Source organism: Hesperophylax consimilis, chromosome 8 (assembly GCF_061612785.1).
Source record: "Hesperophylax consimilis isolate HC1 chromosome 8, BYU_Hcon_1.0, whole genome shotgun sequence".
NCBI classification, from domain to species: Eukaryota; Metazoa; Arthropoda; class Insecta; order Trichoptera; family Limnephilidae; genus Hesperophylax; species Hesperophylax consimilis.
The window spans coordinates 14,977,745-15,004,520 of record NC_142843.1 but is presented as its reverse complement, the minus strand read 5'-3'; the positions used below and the strand labels follow the sequence as shown (position 1 = coordinate 15,004,520).

Genomic DNA, 26,776 nt, shown 5'->3' with positions numbered 1-26,776 from the left:
ACTTGAATACTTAAAATAAATACCCATATTAAACTATGTTAACCTTGACGGGAAAATTAAGGTCTGAGTATCCGCTTAAAATGAAAGAATTGTCAAAACAAGTACCGAGGAAAAGAGAATAATGAACGTAATGAGAGAAAGACAAAGTTTTATTATCAAGTTGTTAACGTTATGAATTGAAAGTTTTACAAATTGACAATCGTGAATCAGAATACCTACATAAAATATGAGCATGTAGGTACTTTTATAAAACGTACTTATACATATATTAATAACAGTAAGGAGTATTAGGCGAAACTTAAAAGAGGACAGACTTATAATAATGTTTTTAAAGAAATATATTTAAATTAAAACAATCGATTATAGAATACGGTATCATTGCTTTGGGAGGAGCAACAAACTCAACTATCTTAGAGGCAATAATACTGACCAAATTTTTAAAATATTTAACGTACTAGATATACATAAAAACACGACTAATGTAATTTTTTAACTAAAAAAACTTAATTTCAACAACTATTAACTTCAACTAACATTAATAGACCAGTTAGACAAGATTAAAATACAAAACATAAAAAACTCCTTCAAAACGCACAAGCTTTGGACAAAAAAATTACAAATACAAGGCAATAAAAGCATTCAACAATCTTACACTTAACACAAAAAAAGGAACTAAACAAATTTAAGATAAGATTTAAAACAAAAAGGTGACATTACAAAAAATAATAAAAAATATACATATACCATATATATATGTGTTTATTTATATATATTGCCTAATTTTTTATTACTGACTATTATTTATTTTATTTTATTTTATTTCAAGTTCCTTTAATTTGACTCAATTTAATAATATACATTATTTTATTTACATACATATTTTGTCTCATAAAATCGTAAAATGAGACCTCCTGAACACCCAGTGGTGTTCACATTACCATTTTTATAAAAAAATTAAAACCTCTCCATTCTTTCTATAGATTTAAAATTTCTGTAGATTTTTTTTACTGGAGCGTCGGTAGGGTGGTAGGAACCACTGAAGACACCAACTGATACAAGGGTGTTGTGGGAGTATCCGTGTTCCCAAAGTAAGCACTTAACCATGTTGAAATTCACTCTTGAGCAGATTAACAATTTAAATGTCTTTTCCGTTTCTTAATATACCCTTAAAATTTTATATTAAATGGCGATATCGTGATATTCAAAACGTGTGTCCTTTTTAACACGTTTAAAATTTATATTGTCGTGTATGCTAAATGTAATTTTATCATTATATAGCTTTCAAATCGGAGTAGATCTGAATACTCAGGAACTTTCTCGCTTACCTCTTCCCATCTCTTTCCCCTCCCCACTTTTTTCAGCCTCGCAACTTACCCCAGTTGGGGATGCCCTAGTCTCACTGGCTCAGACGGTTTGGACTTAAAAGGGGTTTCACATAAGGTTTATCAGACTTCTAGGAATTATCTATTCAGTTTCTTTTCCGTGTCCAAAAGGGGTTTCACAAAAGGTATATCAGACTTCTAGGAATTATCTATTCAGTTTCTTTTCCGTGTCCATCATATTAGTACCCACTCGCCGAGGATTCGTAAGATAAAAAGATTTATTTGGAAGGAAAAGATTCTTCGTCGAAATATGAAAGAAAAAATTAATGATATCTACTCAAAATTTAATTTACTCTCCGCAGCTGCATGAAGTCTTTGAAGTTTTTATAAAATAATTCCATTTTTATCGCCGTTTTTAATATGAGTTCCAACTGCTCCCAAGCGTCTGACAGACAGTGAGAATATGGCATTCCCAATCGAGTCATATATGTGAACATATTGTTGGGCTGAAGATAGTGGGGAGGGGAAGCAGATGGTGAAGAGGAAGGTGGGGAAATACCTGACATTCAGATCTGGTCACCAAACACGTCCAAAGTCATTTCAATGGTGGTCTTAAACCAGGGCTATATTGAGTGTATCTTCCACTCTGGAACATGCCGCAAATATATTACATATTATGTTTAGTTAGTGAATTGTGAAATAACGCAAATTATTCAAAAAAATTATTGACCATGCCAGGATTTGAACCCGCGACCTCCAGCTTACTAGTCAAAAGCTTTACCCCTCGAGACGGCTTCTTTAGCGTAATTTAAGCACTAAAGAGATAAACCGACAGATGAAAAGTCAGAAAACTCATGTCGCCCAATAACATAAGATTTGTTTTTCCAGGCCCTAGACAGGTCAATGAAATTGATTATCTGTTGAAGTAAGAAATTCTATAATTAAAAAAGTTGGTCAAATTTTACCTGGATTCGGGCACCCTGATACGTCACAGCACACTTTCAAATCAGTGGCGGCTTGGAATTTTTGAGTGTGATAGAGTTAGATCTTATTGATGTTGCTTAGTCCAAAACGATTTTTTTATTTGATTTTGTAGTATGAAGATTTTCAGGAAATTTCAGTTTGGCAGTGCTGCACCGATTTCATGAAATCTTCCAATTTTCCAAATAAAAAAACTTTTCTACTACAACAACGTCAACAATGCCTTTTTAAAAAAATAATAATAATACACCAAAGAGTCACAAGAAAATTAAAGGTTAGAAATCTAAAAAAAAATTAAAGGTCAATTAAAAAGATATAACAATGCTTTCATTGGTATCGGAATGGAACTACTATTATAATAATAATAAAATAAAAAAAATATATAAATATACCTGTTTTCATAAAATGGTACGGTTAGGATGGGAAAGAGATGGGGAAGAGTAGGGTTGGAAGGTGCTTGCATTTATATCATTATTTTTTTATCAGGTCTACTCCATGACGGATTACGACGTTTCGTCCATCGAACACGAAGCACTTCTTCTCATCGTGACATCAACATTCGGCAATGGAGACCCACCGGAAAACGGAGAGGTAAGAATACGATTAATTTCTTCTTAATAATTCAATTTTATTTTCAATTAAAAGAAAATCACTAGTACTCAAATCTAGCTGTCACAAAGAAAACAATAGAATCAGCTTTGACCTTTAAAAAACACCGTAAAAAGATTTATGGAGGCTCAAATAATCACTTGTGATAAAATCGTCAAAGATCGGAAAGATTGTTTGATGCTGTAGCGATGGAATAATGTTATCGATATCAGCAGTCGGTAAAAAAAACCGTAAAAAAAAGGATTTTAACGAAATAATTATTCTCATATTTTGTAAGGTGTCGCATTTTATAATTCTGATTCCTTGTTGAAAATGTTTATAGGTATTTAAGAAGGAAACTAGTAAGCTTGCAGAGTTTTTGGAATAGACTATTGTTGTTTTGCTAAGGGGTGTTTAACACGGCAGTTGGTCTATTACGTGATGCCATAAAATATTGTCAAACCACTCCTCTTCTTGCCTAGCTTCGAGTTACATCAATAGTTCAGTTTAAAACCACTCAGGTCAGGTAATATATATGTAATATCTGTCACCAAATGAGACGTCCATAAGGACATAATAATCACTCGAAAAAAACACAATACAATTGTATTAGTATTTAATAGATCTTAATAATAAATAATATATCTTTTTTAATAGGTCTACTTAAAAATTGATTATATTATTACATGATTATTTGGTAATACTGTATTTGGGAACTCCTCAGCACAGGTTTTCGTGGTGAGGTGTTCACAAAACACTAGGTACTACTAACACATACAGGTACTGATTATAGTGATTTTGATTTTTTTGTAATTTTGATCATTGAAAAACGTTCAAAAAAGAAAATTAATTTGGAATTGAATATTAAGAGAAAAAATTCGATGTTTTAATATTTTTTACTAGCCCCGAGGGATTAAAATTTGACGTATGGAGTCTTGGGCACTTAACGGGCAGGTACTGGCTTTATCATACTGAGGGACAGTCTTAAGGCAAGGCCAAACCGCCGCGATCATTTTGCGTCCGCGATGGCGTGCACGGTCAGCGTCCTGTGTGCGTGCAGAACCGTTCACACCAAACTAGCGACCAATTAGCGATCAGCTGGCGTCCGTGGCATTCGTACGTTCGTGTCGGTTGTGTGGTAGGTATAGCTCGGAGCGGGAACCATTTAAATAATCATAATCATGTTTGGAGACGAATCTGAAGAAGAATTATTACTTTTAGCGGCTATTGCAGATGATGAAGATAGTAGCTTATCTACCCTAATAACGAATATTTTCGATTTACGGTTTATTTATTTATTAAGTTGGAGTTTATAATTCGGTAATCGAACCTATGTATAGTGGCTATATATTGGATAAGTTGGCCGATTTTTTTAACCACTGCAAGTATTTTATTTTTATTTTAATAATATTCGTTATTAGGGTAGATAAGCTATTGGGAAGATGGTGAAAAAGCCCCTGAAAAGTGTAAATTTACTTAAAAGACGGTTTGGTAAGATAAATAATTTCGACGGGTTGGTAGGATAAAATGAATCCCATAATGCAGTTTTGTTAGAATTTATGTATATTTGAATAAACTATTTTTTAATGAATTTTAATTACAAGAGTTTCTTTCGATTTCAATATTTTAAATATCAGATTAATGGGGGGGACAAAATTAAATAAGAATGGTTTACACTTACATAAAACAAATTAATCGAACACATATATAATAATTACAACTTCTTTTGTACAACATATAAACATAGAACTGTACTAAAAAAATACACGCGTTCCGGCGCTGTGTAGTCAATACACATCTCAAAATAAGCGATTTAATATCGGAAAAATATGAATATTCATAGCTAATCGATTATGTTTATTATATTTTATATCAAAAGTGATAGTAATTGTAATTTAATTGCTGAAAACATGAAAAAACCATCGGCAGATGCTAATTTCGTTGATCATTCTCTCTGTATTTGTATCCGACATCATGAGAAATACCACAAACTCAGAGATGCGTGCAGCGTGCAGATCCTGCAAGCAGCAACTTATCGCAGACGCGAGCGATCGCCGCGTCCAGACGCTGCACAGGACGCCGCGGCCAATCTGAGAACGCTTCGATGTGAACACTTTGCTACAAGTTCATACACAACATCTGATCGCCACCGTGCACGGGATCGCGGACGCGCTTTGAACGCGGCGGTTTGTTCAGGCCTTTTCTCAGAGGAAAACAGATCAGCCAAGTCTGATGGGTCGAACACGGGATGTTGCAAAATTAGGGACATAGCATTTAATGCTGTATCCCCATTTTTAGAATATCTCTGAGATTAGAAACTGCTACTTACAATATCGTTGTAAGTAATTATCGAAATTTACAAAATAATAGTTGAATATGGGAAGTGATTACTGAACTTCTTACTATTTACAAGTCATACTGTTTTAATTTATACTACACTTCCATTAAAAGCATTTGCTTGTGGGTGGAAGAGGAGTGTACATTTGCGAAAAAATAATATAACTTGGTTACAAAGTAAAAAATAATTACCAAATTAAAAACCATGCAAATTGTTGTATTTGGAAAGAAGAATTTTTGTGACAGTGAAAGATAATGTTGTGTGTCACAATGTTTATTTTGAGTCAGTATAATTGCGCATTTGAGAGATGGCTCTGGACTGATGACGATGATATCAGGTGTAGACGACGATGGCGGCGATGGAATCGTGGAGACCGGCCTCGTGGACGTGTTTAGCACTGGTGAAGACGTGAGGTCTTCCGTGTACTCCGGCGTGAACGAGGTAGGCGAAGGTGCGATGGGCTGGTCTGCAGATGAGCGGAGGATGCTGGCCGGCGAAGATGCCGAGGGGCCGAGGCGCAGACTAACGTTATGCCGAGTCGGACTTGTCTGGAATGATAATGAACTTAGATCCTTCTCCGCTTAAATAGGGTTGGAGTAGCGTCTGGACATCGAACCTGCAGGATCGCTGACTCGGTTCATTGTATGAACATTTGCATCACCTGTATGCAAACATTCTCTTATCAGCAGTTTACGTATCGCGGTACCGATATTTCAATTGATGTTTCGTAAGTCTGATTGTTGATTTAGCTTTTTTACTCGTGCGGTCTGGTTATGATATGATGACCCTAGCAGCGGTGACGTAGCCATTACACATTCATTATTTAATATTAGCCGTTTTTTGTTTTAAAAAAGATGATATTATTTTTTATGTAATCGTAATTTCAGCGCTGTTGGTAAGTAAAAATGTAGTACTTTCTTTCTGTAGGTAAAATTACAGTAACTACATTGAAAATACTACGTTTTTACCTAAATTTACTAACATGCTTATTTTATTTACAAGAGACGGTGTTAAGCGCCCTGTGGTGATTGCATCACTAAACTATATATGAGTAAAGATGATGATTTACATATTATAATGAACATTTATGGCAGACCCTTTTCCAAGGCAATTAAAAATGGCCAAGAACATTCCTGACCGACGAATATTTGAATTCAATCGTATGTCACTGTCGACTTCCCGGGACTATTGTCGGAAGTTAGTCGGGCCAGGCTGCCTCTGTTTCTAATGCCCTATTTACATGGGGCGGTAAACCGTTTGCCAGTTAGGAAATTGACTCATAATTCCTGATCTTAATCATTTGTGTTGTATTAAAACGCTATAATTTTTACGACAAGAGTGTCTCTAATTTTTCGTCGAAAATATATTTTAAGATGAATATTGGTAACCACGGGATTAACAGCTCGATGGAATATTATGGACTAATACCATTAAAAACTAGAAGAGACTCCGCAGATATAATATATCTCTATAAAATTATCAGTGGCCTTATTGATTGTTCGCCCCTTTTGTGTGAGATTAATTTTAGAGTCCCGAGCTTTAGAACTAGAGATAAGTCACTTTTTCATCTTCAAAAATGCTCCACTAATCTCAGACAAAACGCTTTTATTTTCAGAGCTTGTACCCTATACAATAAGAATTTTAATTATATTGACATATTTTCGTGTAGTTTAGGAACATTTAAAAAAGATACCTTATCTATTATTAAATAATAATTAATAACATACTGCAAGTTATCATGTTGTTGATATGAACCCTGTCCAGTTACAAGTGACTCATTTTATAAACATCTGTTCAGTTTAGTTGTAGGTATATACATATATTGGTGATTATTGGTGTTGTGTGAGGATAAAATTGATATTTTGTAATTTAATTGTGTTCTTATATCCGATGTTATGTTTACTTTATTTAGTATTTTGTATTTTCTGTAAATATTTTTTGCCCACGGGTACTGGACCCTTAGTTTGTTATTATAATTAATTTTTTAAGTGAAAACCTATCATTAGATATTATTTGTATTTTTTATAAGTTAATTATTTAAAGATGTAAAAAATCTGTTGATTTTCCTAAATAAACAAAATAAACAAAATAAAAAGATATTTAGAAAGTAGGCAAGTCTATAATATCGCGTGTCAATACCTCAAGTCAAATTTTACACATCGAAGAATATGTCACATTAAAACAAATTTATAAAACTATCGTAAACATTTAACATTTTTTTACTTTAGTCAATACCCAAGTTCGTGACTGTGCAGGTGTATATATCGATTTGTAGGTAGTTAGGTACCTGTTATAAACAAATATAAACCCTTTATTAGTAATTTAACGCAGGTTGTACTTTATATTATAATTTCGTTTTAACGTTCAGTGCAATAAAGTTTCGCGCGACTTTTCACATCTTGATACAAGCATCAGATTATTCAGTTTTAACTCGACCGTTTGGAATTTCATCTGTCTGTAAAATTTGTTTGAACGTTCCGTTTCCGGTTTCAAAAATCTGCTGCATCCATTTTATTATTGGACAAGTCTCTTACTAGGTGGATAACTTTGACTAGATAGTCGAATGATTGGCTTTTTCTAAAATGTAGGTACTACATCCATTTTATTATTCAAGCATGCCTTACTTTGACTAGATGCAGTCCTGGATTTGTCAATAGGCCTTAAAGGCCGCAGCCTAGGGGCGGCAGATTTCAGGGGGCGGCACTCGCTCGCTTTGGTAAGCCGTGTATGCGATTATAAACAAAAAAAGTCCCTGTGGATGGACAGAGTTTTATAACTATTAGACAATAAATATCATTTTTGAAAGGCGCTAATTCCTAGTACTTTAGTTAGATAGTTACTTATATTAATGGTACTGATCGGGGGCGGGTGATGTGATGAACAGTCACCCCCGCTACCCTTGCGTACGAACACATAATTTACCGTATGACGCTTTGCACTGCCGGACCGGCCGGCAGTGCAAAGCGGCAGTTTCCTGTGTATACTTGTGTCAATGTCGTACATCCTTATTAATTATCTGATTCCAATGTGAATATTCCAAATATCCGGATTTTTTTTAAATCCGGACTACCCTATTTGCAATCTAAGGTTGTATGTACGCCACATAAGGACACGTTTGAAGATCCTGTTCGATATCGTAGCACGCACAGAACATCCGCGACTTGGTTTTAAATATTTCCACCCGAATGACCAAAAAACGTGTGTAAAGTGGAAGAGTGGAGATGCGATAGTGCAAAAGATTTAGATACAATTCCAGATATTCCCGGCACGCTCGAGAAAACCTACTCAAAGTATTTCGAGTCTAATATACGAAACAAAACCGCAAACACGAGAAAATGCCTGGGAATGAGGGAAAAAATGTTTTCTAATATCGGCCGAGTGTGGGCTGTTTGGATAGAATGAATGCTAAGGATTATTTTATTGTTTTGTATTAAGTACAAGTACGTTTCTGAAGGGAAAGCTTTCGATTATTTTGTTCCTTTTATTGTGATACGTAATGTGATATAGGCGGACATTAGATATTTTTTCTTTCATATAAAAATTTAAGCAAATATTATTACGAATATAATAAACTTGTGACTAGGTTGGTGACCGGATAAATCATCAAAATGATAATTCATCACATATTTAAAAAGTTATATAAAGTCATGGAAAGTTATCAAACAAAAACATTATTAACTGGGTTAAGTAGGTTAGGTTAGGTTAGGTTAGGTTAAAATAAAATTTCATCGTTTTTAATAACTTTATATAACTTTTTAAAAGTGTGTCGAATTGTCACTGTGCTAGCATGGAACCGACTAGGTTATACATATTGATTTCACAACGGAAAGCTCTGTGGTTTCGAACCTAGAGATCGTGTATAGGGGCTAGTAAATGATTAGAAACATGAAGAGAAAAGCTGTTTAGAACGCGAGAGTAAAGGTATATATTATTTGGTTCTAATTTCAATGAAATATATTTAGGTCGATAATGAGTAGGTTTTATAAATAATGTATTATATATTTTTCTGTCATTGAAACAGTAATAAGATAATAATGTACTTAAAAGAAATGCAGGCACTCGATAATGGATGGGGAATAGTGCAACTTAGTTCTTTATTGAGAAATCTCATATTTGTTCATCTTAATAAAGGTACATTTACACACATTCAAGAAACAACGTTTGTATTTTAGATGATATCTGAAATACTGGTTCCTTTTTATCATTTGCTTTTCTAATCGACTCGCGACTTGTCGTTATTGATTTGTCTTTTACGATTGGGTTCATTAACAGCCCTTGAGGAACCCTCTTTATTTCATTGCACAGATATATTGTTGATAGTCTTTCTGTATAGTCTTTATGTTCTACATCAAATTCTAAGGAAATTAAATATTCGAACTTGTTATTTCGTAAGCGACATAATTTTGCGTTGATCTTAAAATAATTACAGAATGAATAAGCTTTAATAATTTTTGTAATCAAAACTAGCATACTATTCATGAGATTTGGTGCCATATTTCTGCTTCATAGTTATATATCACTACGCGAAGGATCCTAAGCATGAAATTCAACACATTATAGTCTCGCCTGTAGATTCGGTAATAATTTAAAGCATTTCAGGGCTGTTGAGCACGTTTGTGTGTGTTTATTTTATTTCATAAAGCCATTGCATTATGTGTAAGATAAGTATGGCACCCTGCGCAGTACTTCCAAGAGACTCTACTAAGGACGATATTTTTAGTGGGAGTTTATCACTGTACAACGAACTGTACGTTTGTGACATGTGACAAAACTGTGCGTCGAGCAAATAGTTTATTGCCCATTAAGAAAAATACCAACATACGGCTGAGGGCCGAGGATGTTTACGATCAACCTGTCGCGGTAAAATTTTCGGAGGCAACTCGCCTCAATTTGGGAAATGTTGTAATGCTGGATGCAAGGATGAAAACGGGAAGAATCTGAGAGAGGAAAGTTGGATAGTACCTGACTATTCTGACCTGGTCACTTTAAAAAAATATATATATACATATATATTATGTAAATACGTACAACAGTCCCAACTGTTCCCAACCGCCTGGAGCTAGTGAATCCATAGTGGCATCCATAATTGGGGTATGTTGTGTTGCTGAAGGTAAAGGGAGGGAAAGTAGATGGTAAGCGGAAGGTGAGGAATACCTGGCTATTAAGATCTGGTGACAAAACACCGCTAAAACCATTTCAAGCAATGATTCAATTCTGAATGGTGGTTTTACAGTAGGGCGATACTGAGAGTATTTTGCATTTTGAGACGTGCCGCAAATATGCCTTATGTTATTTTTAATTATTAAATTGTGAAATAACAGAAATCAACCAAATAAAATTTACTTGAATCCGCAACCTCCGAATTGCTAGTTGAGAGTCTAACCCCTCAACTACGGCGGCCATAAAATATATCTAAACCCATATCAAGCAACTTTTCTGTAATCGAAAACTCAAAACTCGAACACATAATTACATTGTATTCGAATTATTTTTTTCTTTTTTACTTAAAAGCTGATTATAAAAAACCTTTCTTTCAGGGTTTCGCAAATGACTTGGGAGATATGATGCGGTTCGAAGAAAATCCAGGAGGTGATGAAGGAAATAGGTGAGTGAAATTCTTTCTCAATTTCTAACATTTCTTCTCGCCAAATTATCAATGAACGAGATAAATTACAATGGAAAAAAGTTATCACTTTATTAATTAGTGCTTTCATCAACTACTTTCACGTTTCTATTTTATAATAAAAAATTGAAAAATTCAAGATGTTGTGTAGAAGCCACATAAAACAAGAAAAAACATTGAATATTAATATGTAAAAATTAATTAGTCATTTGTAAACCTTAATGTACAAATTACTAAAATAAAAATAAAATAAATAATAAAGGTACCTAAATTTATAATTAACTCTAAAATTATCGGTTATTGTTAAAAAAAAAGAAATATATATTTTTAATATAGATACATAAAAACCATATAAGTGACTAATTGGTATGAGTATTGTTTGGTGTTTATTCTTCAAATACTAAAATAACAATCTCCACTAACATTATAAAACATATTCACTTTACCAACACACCAACCTAATTTAGAGTTTTTGTTTTTCACTTAAGTTTATTGAGGAAACATACTGTTAAACATTTGATTTAATTTAAAATTTAATATGGTGAACATAAAATAAGCCAGTTAAGTTCCATTAACAGTTTTTTATGGTTACAGATTAGAAATCATCTAGATATTAAAAGTTATAATATTACATAGTACTAGCTGACGTGCACCGGGTGTTGCTGGGTAGACATATACAATCGTGGACTTTTCTGTAGACCTTTTCAAGATATACAATACCGTAGTACTTAATTTTGATGTATCTCATGAGCAGAGATGTGCAAAATGGGTACCCAAAACCATTTGAAATGCAAAATGGAAATGGGTCAAAACTTTTCCATTTGAAAATGCAAAATGCAAAATGCAAAATACCTATTTTCAAAATGCATTGAAAATGCAAAATGGTTTCTCAGGTCAAACAATTAAAATAATTATAGAATTTTTAAACAATTTTGTCATTTAACAATGGACATCAATGTAAAACATATTACATGATGGTAAATCCAAAAACACCACGACTACAGATTATGAAACCACAAAAAATTTGCGCGGGACTAATGTTGCCAACGTAAAAACATAGAAACTGCTATCTAACATTTAATATTACAGCGTCATGGCCATGTTCAGTATTTGAATCAGTATTTTTTGTAATGGTATCACTCAATTGCCAGGGCTCCTACCAGGGAGCAACTTGACAAATGTAAATTATCTCTCATAGCGAGGTTGAGGACCGACTGACATTTGGGGCTTATGAAAAAAAGATGAGTGGAGAAAGTAGGAAGAATGTTGCAAAAAGCATTTAAAATGGAAAATGAATTGAGAAAAGCATTTAAAATGCAAAATGCAAAACGGTTTTTAGAAAAGCATTTAAAATGCAAAATGGAAAATACCCATTTTGCATTTTGCATTTCCATTTGAAATGGATTTATTTGAAATAAAGCACATCTCTGCTCATGAGGTTTAGCCAGCGTTAGCAATGTAGTGTCCAAAAATATATTTTTACGACTTGATTATAAAACATCGAATTTTCTCTACTTTTTATAAATATAATATGCATGTATCATATACGTAAATCTTTCGGAAGAAATTTTCTAAATGATAGTGAAATTTTATCAAAATCAGTTGCGTAGTTTAGAAGAACTAAGCGAACAAACAGACATACGCGGATAGCGACTTTATTTCATACTATTCAGAGTTACGTAAAAAATTAATGAAAATAATAGATAAACAATAAAGAAATAATTGTTTTGATATAATTAATTGTAAGGTTAACATGATTTTAAACGTTTTAAGGGTACAGTGGAAATTATCTCTTGAGGTTATTGTAAGATTTTAAGATAGGTCTGATTAAAGAGTTTTGTCCGTATTTAGATTTTAAATGATTTATAAAAATAAAGTATGCGTTCAGGGCCATGAAATGGATTCCTTTCTAATAAAGCTGTTGAGTCAATAAGATAGTTTACAATCTTGTACAGAAAGAGTAAGTCAAAAAAATTTCTACGTTTGTTAAGAGTTGTAACGGTGTAATGTAATGGTGTAATGTAATGTAGGTACATTCCAATGTTTACAAAAACGGTAGAGCTGAGATCTCATCTCAAGATTGTGGGAATAATTTCCTGTCAAGTAAGTTAGGTGATCATAAATAATAAGAGTGAATTCTTAATGGAAAATATATTGAAACCATCAAAAGTTACAACAAAGGAGTACAGATAATAACTATATAACCATAGGAATAAAAATAGGCACATACCAGATGGACTCCTGAATCAAACTAAACTAACTTTACGTGGTCGAGAAACGAAAGACTAACAACGGATGGCGAACGAAAACTTGTATTCGGTAGCGGGGAACGGACCCGGGACGAAGGCCAGGACATCCTTCTCTTAGTGGAAGCGGGAGGACGCATCTCCTTCAATGGACGCCTGCAGGGGCATCAGGCCTGCAGCACGTGGTAGTCAACCAGACTCTTCTTACGGAGCCAGGACAGCAATCCGTTCTCTTAGGGGAAGCGGGAGGACGCAACTCCTTCAATGGACGCCTGTAGGGGCATCAGGCCTGCAGCACGTGGTAGTCAACCAGACTCTTCTTACGGAGCCAGGACAGCAATCCGTTCTCTTAGGACACGGGGATACTCCGCCAAGAACTACTAGCCACAGCTAGGACCAAACCATTGGCGGTTTCAAGTCCGAAACACGAGTACTACGACATGACCACCGGCCAACTTTCAATAAAAGCGGGATTCCATAATCACCACTGAAAATAATAACTAACACGAACTGTAGACACGTGAAAGGATAAACACCCCGCGCCTTTTTTTAAAGAAAATAATAACTTCTATTCACATGATTAACTCAGATTGAAACCCCTTAAAAGGCGAGTGACTGGATCCACCGACCCATCGGCCAAGAAGGCCGGGGATGAAGTGACCATAAACAAAACTGTACTTCCTTCCTTCAAAATATTGCCAAAGTTCGAGAAAAAACACCATAGACAAAATAACCCCAATTAAGCAAGAACTAAACTTGTCACAAAATATTTATGTGACAATTCCCCCCTTCCCACAAAATGTTTGCCCTCAAACATGAACAACTAAGACCACTAATAAACTAAACTATGAGTCCATCAGGTATCTAGAAAAATGAAAACATAAACAATAATTAGTAGTTAAAATAACAACTTAGAATTAAGTTTCTTAAAAACTAAATTTCTTAAAAATAAATTTCTTAATAATAAAGAAAAAAAACAAGATCACTTTTCCTTGCACAGGAAATAAAGTCCAATTAGGCTTCACTTTAGGGTGGTTAAACAGCCCTCACTTGCACTGAATTTACGCTATAATTAAATAACAAAATGAGAAACCTATCTAACTAAGTCCATCCGGTTTAACAGTCTTATGACAAAAATCTTATGACAACATTCTTATGACAAAACTTAAAATTAAACAATACTTAAAATTAAACAATCATAGATAATGAAAATATCTTTATAGATATACATTTTTTTTTACAATTCAGAACAATGGAGTTCAAAGTTGGCAAAATTAGTACACAAGAAAATATTTTTCTGTGTTATTAGTAGTATAGGATCAGTTTACAAACTGTCTATTAGACGTGACCAGAGTAGGGGTTTGTATTGGATTATTTATCCATCATTTTTTTTTTATCGTTCGTTATTGAACCAGGATTTACAATTCCGAAGAAATACCAATAAGTAACAGAGTCGTCAAACAAGAATAATATTCAAATTATCCATTTTGCGAAAGTCAAATCAGGTCAGGTTTATAAAACTATAAATACCTGCCAATCAAGGTGGACAGAATAGGATTTACATAACACAATACCTATCTATTTATCAATCAGTTCATGACCAAAGTCAATTGGTACTAAAAAGCAAAACAGAAACTAGTAAGTTAAGCTCATACCTTAGGATATACAAAAATCCATATAACAACCTGCAGCAAACACTCAACAGAGTGACATTGTTTGTAAAAGAAAAGAGACCAAGGCAATAACCAAGCTGGCATTCCTTAAAAGAACACTCCAAGTGTAGACAAAACGTCAGCATTTCTTGTACAAACAAAACAAAATTGTGTGATCAACTATGGCTTTCAGTGAGTTGACACTATTCGAGGGGTGATCAATCCAAAATTTAATGAATGACACTAGTAATACTTAATTTATTGTCTAATACTGGTATTAACAGTAAGACACTAATGTTTATCACATTTAGACTTAAAAACTAAACAGAAACACATTTTCCTGTATTAGAGGCAAAGTGATAATTCCAAAAGAATTAATTACTAGTTAAGCACGCCAAAGCAGTACTTACTTTGTTAGAGACAAAACAACTTTCTTATGAACTAAGACTTATTTAAAGAACTTTTAGGAAAGTTATACCATACTTAAAGTTTATGAAATACAAACTAGCAATAATAGAACTAACAGAACTTTTGTGCATCAGAAAGTAGCTCAAGTCTCTGAAACACAAAATTCCAAGATATACATTCTCAAGTTCCCTGGAGGTTCAATGGGCCGATAAAAGGGCCTCCAGTGGACTAAAGAAAGAAGGGCTTAAACTTAAAAATAAAAGCATTACAACATAATCCGTTATACAGACGGAACCAAGAAATAAATCAATGTGTGTGCATGTATGTAACTAAGTGTATTATAACCAATATAATCAAATATTTGAAACTACCAAAATCCCGAAACTAGTGTATGTTATTAATAACAAGAAAAAACATAGTAACGAAGAAAGAAAGACTTAACTAACAAAATTTGGGCGCCAGTGACCACAAGGATCACGTTCCAGTTTACCGAGGGTAAATAAACGGTTTATCGTCGATAAACTAGATTTTAGTGTCCGTACTGAGCACAAGAAATGGAGGTACCAAACTCCAAATCATGAGAACAGAACAGTCACAAAAGAAACAAATGCCATAATGTGAAGGGTTGGTAGGCCTACACACTAAAACATTGGCTTCCTTAAAGGAAAAAAAAACAAAAACTAATCTACCCGAACAATATCTTTTACGTGAAAATTGCCTACAATTTTACCTTGCATATCTGCCAAGGTGTATACTAAATCTGAAACTTTATTTTTTATAACATTACGCACGAATCTTGGTGCCAACTTATGAGAAAAGTAATCCGGACCACTGGATTGAACAAAATTCTTCCTCCAAACGACATCACCTATATCATAAACCACGGATTTACGGCGTAAATTATAATGTTGGGCATTCTTTTTAAAGGCCTGTACTAATGCATTTGAAACTTGTTCATAGATCAACAAAAAAAAATCATAGACAATCGATATTATATTTTAAGAAAAAATAATAATTAATTTACTCAAACATTCGAAAACTTCTAACTTCAACAGTAATAGATTGTCTATGCTCAAACAATGACATTTGAAAATGCAAACAACATAATTATTATAGGTTATGTATGAGAATACATGAACATAACATTGAATAACATTAATATTAAAGGTTATAATGTTAGAAATTAGATATTCTCGAGCAAGAAAAACAATAGTAGACAATAGAATATGTAAATGTAAGTATATAAATGTAAAGTACACACACATCGATTTAATTTTAATATTATCAACTAGTATTAATGAAAATCCAACCTGACATGACAGAAAAAAGGATACGGCACCGAAAATGAAATATTTTAAACGTTGAGCGCCAAATGTAACGGTGTAATGTAATGGTGTAATGTAATGTAGGTACATTCCAATGTTTACAAAAACGGTAGAGCTGAGATCTCATCTCAAGATTGTGGGAATAATTTCCTGTCAAGTAAGTTAGGTGATCATAAATAATAAGAGTGAATTCTTAATAGAAAATATATTGAAACCATCAAAAGTTACAACAAAGGAGTACAGATAATAACTATATAACCATAGGAATAAAAATAGGCACATACCAGATGGACTCCTGAATCAAACTAAACTAACTTTACGTGGTCGAGAAACGAAAGACTAACAACGGATGGCGAACGAAAACTTGTATTCGGTAGCGGGGAACGGACCCGGGACGAAGGCCAGGACATCCTTCTCTTAGTGGAAGCGGGAGGACGCATCTCCTTCAATGGACGCCTGCAGGGGCATCAGGCCTGCAGCACGTGGTAGTCAACCAGACTCTTCTTACGGAGCCAGGACAGCAATCCGTTCTCTTAGGGGAAGCGGGAGGACGCAACTCCTTCAATGGACGCCTGTAGGGGCATCAGGCCTGCAGCACGTGGTAGTCAACCAGACTCTTCTTACGGAGCCAGGACAGCAATCCGTTCTCTTAGGACACGGGGATACTCCGCCAAGAACTACTAGCCACAGCTAGGACCAAACCATTGGCGGTTTCAAGTCCGAAACACGAGTACTACGACATGACCACCGGCCAACTTTCAATAAAAGCGGGATTCCATAATCACCACTGAAAATAATAACTAACACGAACTGTACGTGAAAGGATAAACACCCCGCGCCTTTTTTTAAAGAAAATAATAACTTCTATTCACATGATTAACTCAGATTGAAACCCCTTAAAAGGCGAGTGACTGGATCCACCGACCCATCGGCCAAGAAGGCCGGGTAGGAAGTGACCATAAACAAAACTGTACTTCCTTCCTTCAAAATATTGCCAAAGTTCGAGAAAAAACACCATAGACAAAATAACCCCAATTAAGCAAGAACTAAACTTGTCACAAAATATTTATGTGACAGAGTAATAGGGTAATACGCTGATGATTTTCAAAACGATACGACAGATGATTAAAAACTTTGTTTGAATATTTTCAATTCGGTTAGTATAAATTTGGTAATGAGGATTCAAATTTTAAAGATTTCGAGATATGATCATATATAGTAGTTCTAGTGAAAAAGGTTTATTGAACAGTTTTGTGATTTGTACAATAAAGTTCATCTAAAAATCATTTTACAAAAAAAAAAAATAATAAGCATTTATCTGTATATTTTTAAATCAGAATTTTGTTCTAAATAAGGAATATAAAAAAATGTACACACGCCTTTTGTAAAATCAAAAGAATGTAAATGCTTTAGAAATAAAATCTGATAAAGTTTTAATAATCTACAGAGGTTTTTAAATTATCTTAGAGCCAGGAAAGAAATACAATTTTTTTTTTGCATAAATAATTCAATTTGTAGAACTCTATGCAATACTTAATTATTGTTGTGTCTTGTTTAAATTGAAATAAATAAACAGGGCAAAGTGACGTTGATTTCAGACAATAATATATTGAAAGGTATGATGATACGAGGCGCTTTACTGAAAAAAAACAATTTATTTCGGTAAGGTGTGCCTCGAATATCTGAACGGTTTTTTTAAATCTTACCCTCTTGTCTATCAAGGCTAATCTCAATCTCGAGTGCTAAAACTTCGCCCACTTCTGTCCAATTTAACCACCCTTTATTCCTGGAAGAATCTACATATTTCCAAGGGGATTTGCATACAAAACGTGCCGCCACTCTTGCCGACTTTTTTAACGTACCAACGGAAGCTTGTCGACATTTTAAAATGTTAAATATTCGAGACAACTACTAGAGATGCACTACTCCGATGCTGGCCATTTTTCTTCCCGCAACACTTTTTTTCTTTTTTCTTTCTGTCGGTACGGCGATAATGAAAACGGTATTTGAATAATTCTAAAATGGTGAAATACAAAAACTGTTAAGAAGTTTGAGAAAGTATTTTACATTTAAATAGAGAGAATATTATTAGTTTGTCAATAAAGAATAGAAATTTAACAATTCAACAAAGTTTCATTAAGGACGGGTTGTTTCGGAGAACTTGAACAATTATTCAAATTTCAAAGTTAATTTTCAAGTTCTGTGAAAGATATTTTTAAGTTCTGTTTTTATTTCAGTTCTGTCAAGCAACTAGCCTTTAATGATATAAGAACAAAATTTGAATAGGACTTTCACAGAACCCGTAAATGAACGTTGAAATTTGATGAATTGTTCAAATTCTCCGAAACAACCCGTCCTAACTGTAGGCCACTGAATTTAATAGTTTTACATGAAAAAAAAATATCAACGCAATAAGCCACTTGCATACCATTTCAAAAATAAAATTCGGATTAGACAAAAATTTAAAGATTTTTTTTAGTATTTTTGAAACCATTGCGATTGTTTTGAAAATTTCAATCCGTGAAATCGGAGCATTTTTTATGAACCGAACATATTTTTATTAAATAGCCAAAAATATTTTTTTTATAAACCCAGCAGGTACGGAAAAAGATGTCGATTCGTGGGAATATCCCCAGTTTGCGGGGAATTTCCACAAATTTAAGCCGACCGGGTAATTTGAAAATGGGAGGATTCTACAATATGAGAACTAACGTAACTAATACATATTACGAGAGCATTTCCTGGTTATCCAACCATATTGAAAAATAATGTTTACAAATACTAATAAGAATAAAAAATAAAAAAAATTCCTTACGCAGCAAATTTTTTAACTAATTTCTATTTATTTAGCTTAAAGGAAAAAGAAAATATTAAAATGACGTTAAAAATAAAAAATAGATATTTACTCAATTAAATTAAATTTTGTTTAATTTTAAAGGTAAAGGAACTTGTGGGGTATTTGTATTGTGGGTATTTTAAATATATGTTTTGGCAACCCTGGTTAAATATATCTGTTAAATATCTTTTATTTTTCTACAACTTATAATATAATGCATTCAAATAATAAAGGAGAAGAGAAGATACTTTCAGTATCTTCTGATATAAGACTACTATTCAGAATTGAAAGGATGCTTGTTATGGCTTTAGCCGTGTTTCGTGATCAGATTAGAATAGTCCGGTACTCCTTCACCTTCCTCTTACCCATCTTCTTCCCCTCCCTACGACTCCAGACGGTTAGGAGCAGTTCGAACTCTTGTGCGGTTACATTTAAAAAAAGGGATATTTTATATAACCAATGGAGTCAAAGGATCGGAATAAAATAACACCCCTAATAAAGATACCTCTCAATTTCACAGTTAATCTTACATAATTAATTAATAATTGCAAATTAGATTCTAACTTCTAGTAAGCCCAAACATTCAAATTAACCTTTCTAAGGAATAAACTTAAAAGTTTTCAGAATAACTTACTCCATTTCATTTTAAAATAACAGTTTCTACTTGTAGAAAATTAGTCTGAAAAATGGGCATAAATTTGCCTTTTAAAAGATAGGCTCTTAAACTTTCACAGCCAAGTACAATTAAAAGGTCTTTAGGAACTTATCCAATCTAACATATTCAATGTAGAAACAAAAGGACTTTTCCAAATAGTTTTGTTACTTAAAATGCCGATGAATAGTAATAATAATTGAACTATTTTTTCAGCACCGTTTTTGTGAGAAGTCACCTCAGTGGCGCAGTACAAATATGATTTCCAATAAACGATTTAATTGTATACAACAGTTGTACATAAAATCTTACCTTTCAGGTCACTTCAAATAAACACACATTTTATTAAATAGTTAAAGCCATGAGAAGATACGACTTTGCACGCAGAGGACACTACTATTTTAAAAGCACTGCAAATTGCAAGATTTTACAGTCGCTATTTTATCCTCCATTGAAGTTCGATTTCTAATTTTGACCATGAAGCAGACAATCGGTTAAGTAAGCCTCGCTAAAATCTCGAAACAATGAGCTCTGACTTCATGAAAATAGTACGTTTTTTTATGTGAATACTGCACATAGGTCCTAACTGCGCCCAACAGTAGGGAGCCAGTGGGAACTATGGTATCCCCAATTGGGGTATGATGTGAGGCTGAAGGTTTTAGAGAGGAGAAGGAGATGGTAAAGAGGAAGGTGGGGAAGTAGCTGGTTCTTGAGATCTTGTGACCAAACACACCTAAAGCTTTTTCAAGCAACATTTCGATTCTTAGTGGTGGTCTTTCAATTGGGCGCTACTGAAAATATTTGCCACTGTGATACTCATTTTTATTTGGAATTTTTAAGTCAAATCTAAGTTAATTGCCACATATTTTCCATCATGAGCTATGGATCTTTAACATGTTATTTTTTCTCGCCAAATCCTCTTGATAAGCGCTATCCACAGAATAAATAATTATTTTTGTTTTTCGATTTAAGATTTGAACTGAACTTTCTATGCGGTACACGAATCTACATATGAATCGGATATATCGGATACGTCAACCGAGTTTTTTTGCTAACTGCGAATATTTATTTATTATAATGGATAGCTGTTGTGGAGAGAGGATGGTGAAATATTCTCATAGTACTATATCAAAATAACACTGTGGATCTAGAATTTATTTTCAAAAACTGTCAAAATTTAACTAGAGATCACATTGTACGAGGGGAAGTTTTAAAAATGAAAAACCGGTGAATTTAACCCTGGGTCCGGATATCCGGTTTTCATAAAAAATAAATCAAATTTTATGTGCATATTATTTCCGACCTGGCTTCGTTTGATAAACTTTATACGAATAGCCTAACTGCGGTCCTAAAGTACAATGGGATATAAATAAAATTGATAAAATATTTTTTTAATGCATGGATTTGAAATGATTTAGTTATTATTGAATTACGAACAGCTTTCAGCATTATTTCTTTGATATTAAAATTGAGAGAGGTCTAAGGGCCGTGGATTTTTTTTATTTTTTGAAGAATTTTATTTTTAATTAAAATAATGGACTGACATTTTTTTCAACCAAGTAGTAAAATATTTGAAAAAAAAGCATTTTTAAGCATGTTTAAAATCACTGTATCTTGGAAAGTCACATCACGCCACTGCTGGATCTCGTTCGGTCTATGCATCATTGGGATTTGTTTTAAATCGCTGTATCTTGGAAAGTCACAACACGCCACTGCTGGATCTCGATCGGTCTATGCACCATTGGGATTTGTTTTAAATCGCTGTATCTTGGAAAGTCACAACACGCCACTGCTGGATCTCGTTCGGTCTATGCATCATTGGGATTTGTTTTAAATCGCTGTATCTTGGAAAGTCACAACACGCCACTGCTGGATCTCGTTCGGTCTATGCACCATTGGGATTTGTCTCATCTTAAAGGAATGAAAATAAAATCAACAGAAATAAGAACTCTCACAGGAATAAACCTAAGTAAAATTGAGCTTCCCACAAAAAAAAAAACAAATTTAAAAAATAATTATTTTATTACCTTTGAAAACTTATAAATTATCATGATGAGTTCAAATCGAACAGCGGATACAGTCCAATATCTCATTTAAGTTAAATAATGATACTATCGTCAAAGTCTATTTCCGAAATTTTATCGGAATACACTCCAAAGTGGTCCCCGGCATCGCCCGTGCTTTATACAGAGTTTTACGAAATCACATGCAGACATTCCTTTTGTTTTGAAGGTCAAGTGTGTAAAATTTCATCAATCTTGGAATGAAACTGTAGTTTTTGTATTCAAATCAAAACCACGCCGCCCGTCCGCCACGGACACTATTCTTAATATATAAATATATACTAGCTGTTGTCCCCGACGTTGCCCGGGCTAGATGTAGGCAATAATCTTTCACTTATTTTGTACGTCAAGTGTGCAAAACTTTAAAGTTTTCTCTTTATATATTCAATAATGTTATTAATATTCAATTAATAAAAACAGTGTCTTTATACATTTATTAAAAAAATTATTTAATATATAAAAGAAAACCTCAACATTAAAATGGAGTTCTACAAATTAAACTTGATGACAAAACATTTACACATTTTTACTAAGAAGCATCATATTTTAAGGGGTGGGGATAGGAGATGGGTAGATTTTTATAAATTTATTCTTGACAATGATCTTTCACTTATTAAGGTATAGTGTGCAAAATTTAATCAATCTACAAATAAAATTGTAGATTTCTTTAAAAATTACGAATTATTTGTTTACGCCCGTACACACTACACACGCAATATGAATATAAATAAATATTGTCCGAATAAAAACTTTTTAAAGAAAGTCATACAAATACAATATTAGATTGAATCAAGGATGCACGTGAACTTGTAGATTATAACGTTTACCCTTGCAAAGAATAATATCTTCCAAGCTAACTTATTTTAACTAATATAATGAACTTTTGTCGTTAAATTCATACCGGAAAATAGTTCACAAAAATTGCGCCGAATTTCGAGTCTTAGTAAAATTAATCTTATTTATACAAATTTTTATTTCAATTTTTTTATAAGATTAGTTGACCCTTCATATCCGTTTTGTGGATAATAAACTTGACAATGTATCCTGTAGGTTTTCACTTGTCAAAACGGATCTCGGAGGGCGGAAATGTACCCCACTGAAGGAAATCCCAGAGAAAGCCCTTAAAGCCCTTGCGTAAACACCTGAAAAATCATTTCACGACGAAACGAAGGGCTAAATGCGTTCCTATAATATAAGAAAATTCAAACGACTTAATTTTTTTTGCAGTTTTGTTTTTGTAGCCGAATTTAGGATTTATATAGAATATATTTGACTAATTTTGACTACTTTTTATCAGTAACAAACATAGTTTTCTGTTTGTTCCGTGTCTGGCCCTTTTGTTACTGATAAACAAAGTTTTATATTGAGGTTTTTTTCCGTTTGTTATTAATAAACAGAGTTTTATGTTGTAGTTTATTCCGCGTTTGGTCGGTTACTTACTGATAAACAGAGTTTTATATTGTAGTTTGTACCTTGTTTGGTAAGTTTGTTACTTAAACAGAGTTTTATGTTGTAGTTTTTACATTGTTTGATCTGATTATTACTGATAAATAGAGTTTTATGTTGTAGTTTTTACATTGTTTGATCTGATTATTACTGATAAATAGAGTTTTATGTTGTAGTTTGTTAGGTATTTGGTATTTTTTTCACTGATGAACAAAGTATTATATTTTAGTGTGTACCTTATTTGGTCCGTTTATTACTTATAAACAGAGTTTTATGTTGTAGTTTGTTCCGTGTTTGGTCCGTTTGTTACTAATAAACTCAGTTTTATGTTGTAGCTTGTTCTGATAAATTATCTTTATCATAAGTTGGTTACATGTTAGGCGTTATAATGTTGATAGTCATTGTGTATTGACAAATTGTTCAGTAATCAATTGAAAATTTGGATAATAGGTTAAATCGAGCATCAAAATTTAATCTAATACCATACTAACTACACGAAATTAGCATGCGTAGTATACAGGGGCGTGCCGTGAAATTCTAAAGAATTTATAAAAAATATTTTAACCTATTTATCCTTCCAAGAAAATAAAGATATGCACAAAATATTATTTCTACCAGTTGTTAAAACCGTTCATAAATTTGTTTTCTTTTATAACAGCGAATTTTTTTCAATTTTATAACAGCGTAATCAAGGAATCAAATGGAGATTTTTTTTAAATTAAATTTTATTAACTCGGTCTCCTTGGTCGAAAGCTAAGGCTCTGGATCTGGAAGTAAGGCTCTCGATTCAGAGGTCGCATGTTCAAATTCCTGGATGCGCAAATAAATTTTATTTAATGAATTTATTTTATTCCTAATTAATTCATTAAAATAATCTATTTATCTCTATCATTGCGGCTTGATCCAGAGTGGAAGATACGCTCTGTATCGGTCTTGTGAAAGACCACCTTTCAGAATTGAAACGTTGCTTGAAATGGTTTTAGCCGTGTTTTGTGACCAAGTATAAATAGCCAGGTACTTCCCCGCCATCTTCCCATTTTCATGCCATATTCTCATTGGCTCCAGATGGTTGCGAGCAATTGAAACTTTGTTGTGGTATTCACCTTTTTTTCAAAAAGCAACAACCTGGTAATAAAACGAGTATAGTTAAGTTAAATAAACAAATAATTTCCCAATTATTATCGCCACGCCACTGAAAAGTACACAACCTTTAAATAACACGAAGTTAAGGACACAACATACTATTAAAGGAATTCAACCCTAACAACAAACTGCTTAAAACTTTTCGAGTTCCTAATTAATAGTACCCACACAAATTTTTGTGAAAATAAACTATTAAACATTCTAACTACACTGAAACAAGTACCTCTGTTGGTAGAAACAAGTGTAACGACACTTAATCAAAAAGTCTAACCGAAGTAAGGATCAGCGTCATTTAAAATAATCCTTTTCTTTTTTATTAGGGTACGTTTTTAATTCGCTTCGTAGAATAGTGTTTAAGGGCTTGTTCCAAAACAAAGCTTTCCACGATATTCAATTAGTTTTAATCTCCGCGAAGCCACAAACAACCACTTTGTGGGACAATCTGGAGGCTGTGTGGGTTGACACGTATTACGTGTAGCGTGGAATATACCGCTTACGCCGCTAAATATTTATATTCAAATATGCTACGTTTGTAAATTGTATACATTCTCTACGTCACATAGTATCTACATATAAGTAGGGTGTTTCAAAATGGAGACATTTTTGGAAAAGACTAAGATAAATATGTTTGCATCGATTCTTGTTTGTGGCACCGACAAAACGTAAAAAATTACCTTCAGAAAAAGATCATTGAAAAACATTTTTAACGCGAAAATTTCAAAATTAATTTAATTTTCAATAAATAAATCTATTTGAATTTCACTTTTGTTTTCTTGAATGTATGTAGGAATGAAGTGGAATTTCGGAAGTTGAAATTAACCCACTTCCCGACATCTGATCGAACTGAAACTCATCGGAAAGACTCGTTGTCAATGACATTTTATTTTACTTTAGGTGGCAATTACGCATGTACACGCGGACATGTACGCGATTCTCTGAAATTAGATAACATTAGAACAGTTAATACACGAAATAAATGTCGGTCCCAAACCTATTTGGGATAAGGTTACTAGCGCGGTTGACTCGAGTTCCTGGGGAGGAAGGTTTAATCCTCAGTCAAACCAAAAAAAAATAATAATAATGTTTATAATTAATAAAAATATGTATTACATTAAAAAAACTTGTTTTTTAATGGTGGATTTTTTGTATGTACAGTGGTAACATATTTTTTTTTATAGTGAATACCTCACAAGAGTCCCAACTGCTCCCGTCTGGAGCCAGTGAGACTATGGCATCCCCAATTGGGGGATGTTGTGAGGCTGAAGGTAAGTGGGGAAGGGAAAGAGGAAGGTGGGGAAGTACCTGGCTATTCAGATCTAGTCACTAAACACGGCTAAAGCCATTTGGAGCAACGTTTCAATTCTGAATGGTGGTCTTACACCAGGGCGATACTGGTAGTATCTTTCACTCTGGAACGTGCCGCAAATATACTATATATTATTTTAATTAATTAATTGTGAAATAACACAAATTAATCAAATAAAATTTATTTGCGCACGCCGGGTTCGAACCCGCGACCTTCGGAATGGCAGTCCAATGCGTTACCACTGGACTATGCCGGCCGTCATATGTGCTAATATAATTTTTTTTTTTTTTTTTTTATAAATTTAATTTAGATTAAATTTGATAATATTATTATTAAGTTCTGCAAGTGTTTTAGTTTTTTATTATTGTGACAGCTGTTTCGGCTTACAAGGCCATTTTCAAACTGTGGTTAGTCCACATTGAGACGACGTTTTTATACTATTTCAAATGTAAATTTTGAAGGTGCATACATTGATTTATTACTGGTTACACCGATGACATGATCTATTGTTGGTTAAACCAATCTATGTTTTCCCCTCAGTAAATGGTAATGGGTTCTTAATTATTTACTAATGACTTTATTGCTATGAATTATTTGGGTGCATTATACTGCTTGGGTTTTGTGAAAATACTAAGAAGTGGTGAGTAAATTATTTTCCGTACTTTATTAATTAGTGTTAAATTTGTACTTTATTAATTATTTTCCGTACTTTATTAATTAGTGTTAAATTTGTAGAATCTAGTTGAGGGCATTCTCAACTAGATTCCAAGAACATATACGATGTTATAATAATAAAAACACATCCTCAAAATTCGCAGAACATCTCTTGGTGAATAATCATACCCCA

At 33.3% G+C, this 26,776-nt stretch overlaps 1 protein-coding gene across 3 annotated transcripts in view; it reads left to right on the top strand.

The window, feature by feature from the left end:
- Nos (Nitric oxide synthase) overlaps window positions 1–26,776 on the top strand; it is a 314,945-nt gene that overhangs the window by 250,372 nt on the left and 37,797 nt on the right. For all 3 annotated transcript variants that reach the window (XM_089634919.1, XM_089634921.1, XM_089634920.1), the window contains exons 11-12: window positions 2,790–2,894; window positions 10,767–10,834. In XM_089634919.1, the coding sequence (XP_089491045.1) occupies window positions 2,790–2,894; window positions 10,767–10,834 (173 nt within the window). The remainder of the gene's footprint in view (window positions 1–2,789; window positions 2,895–10,766; window positions 10,835–26,776) is intronic.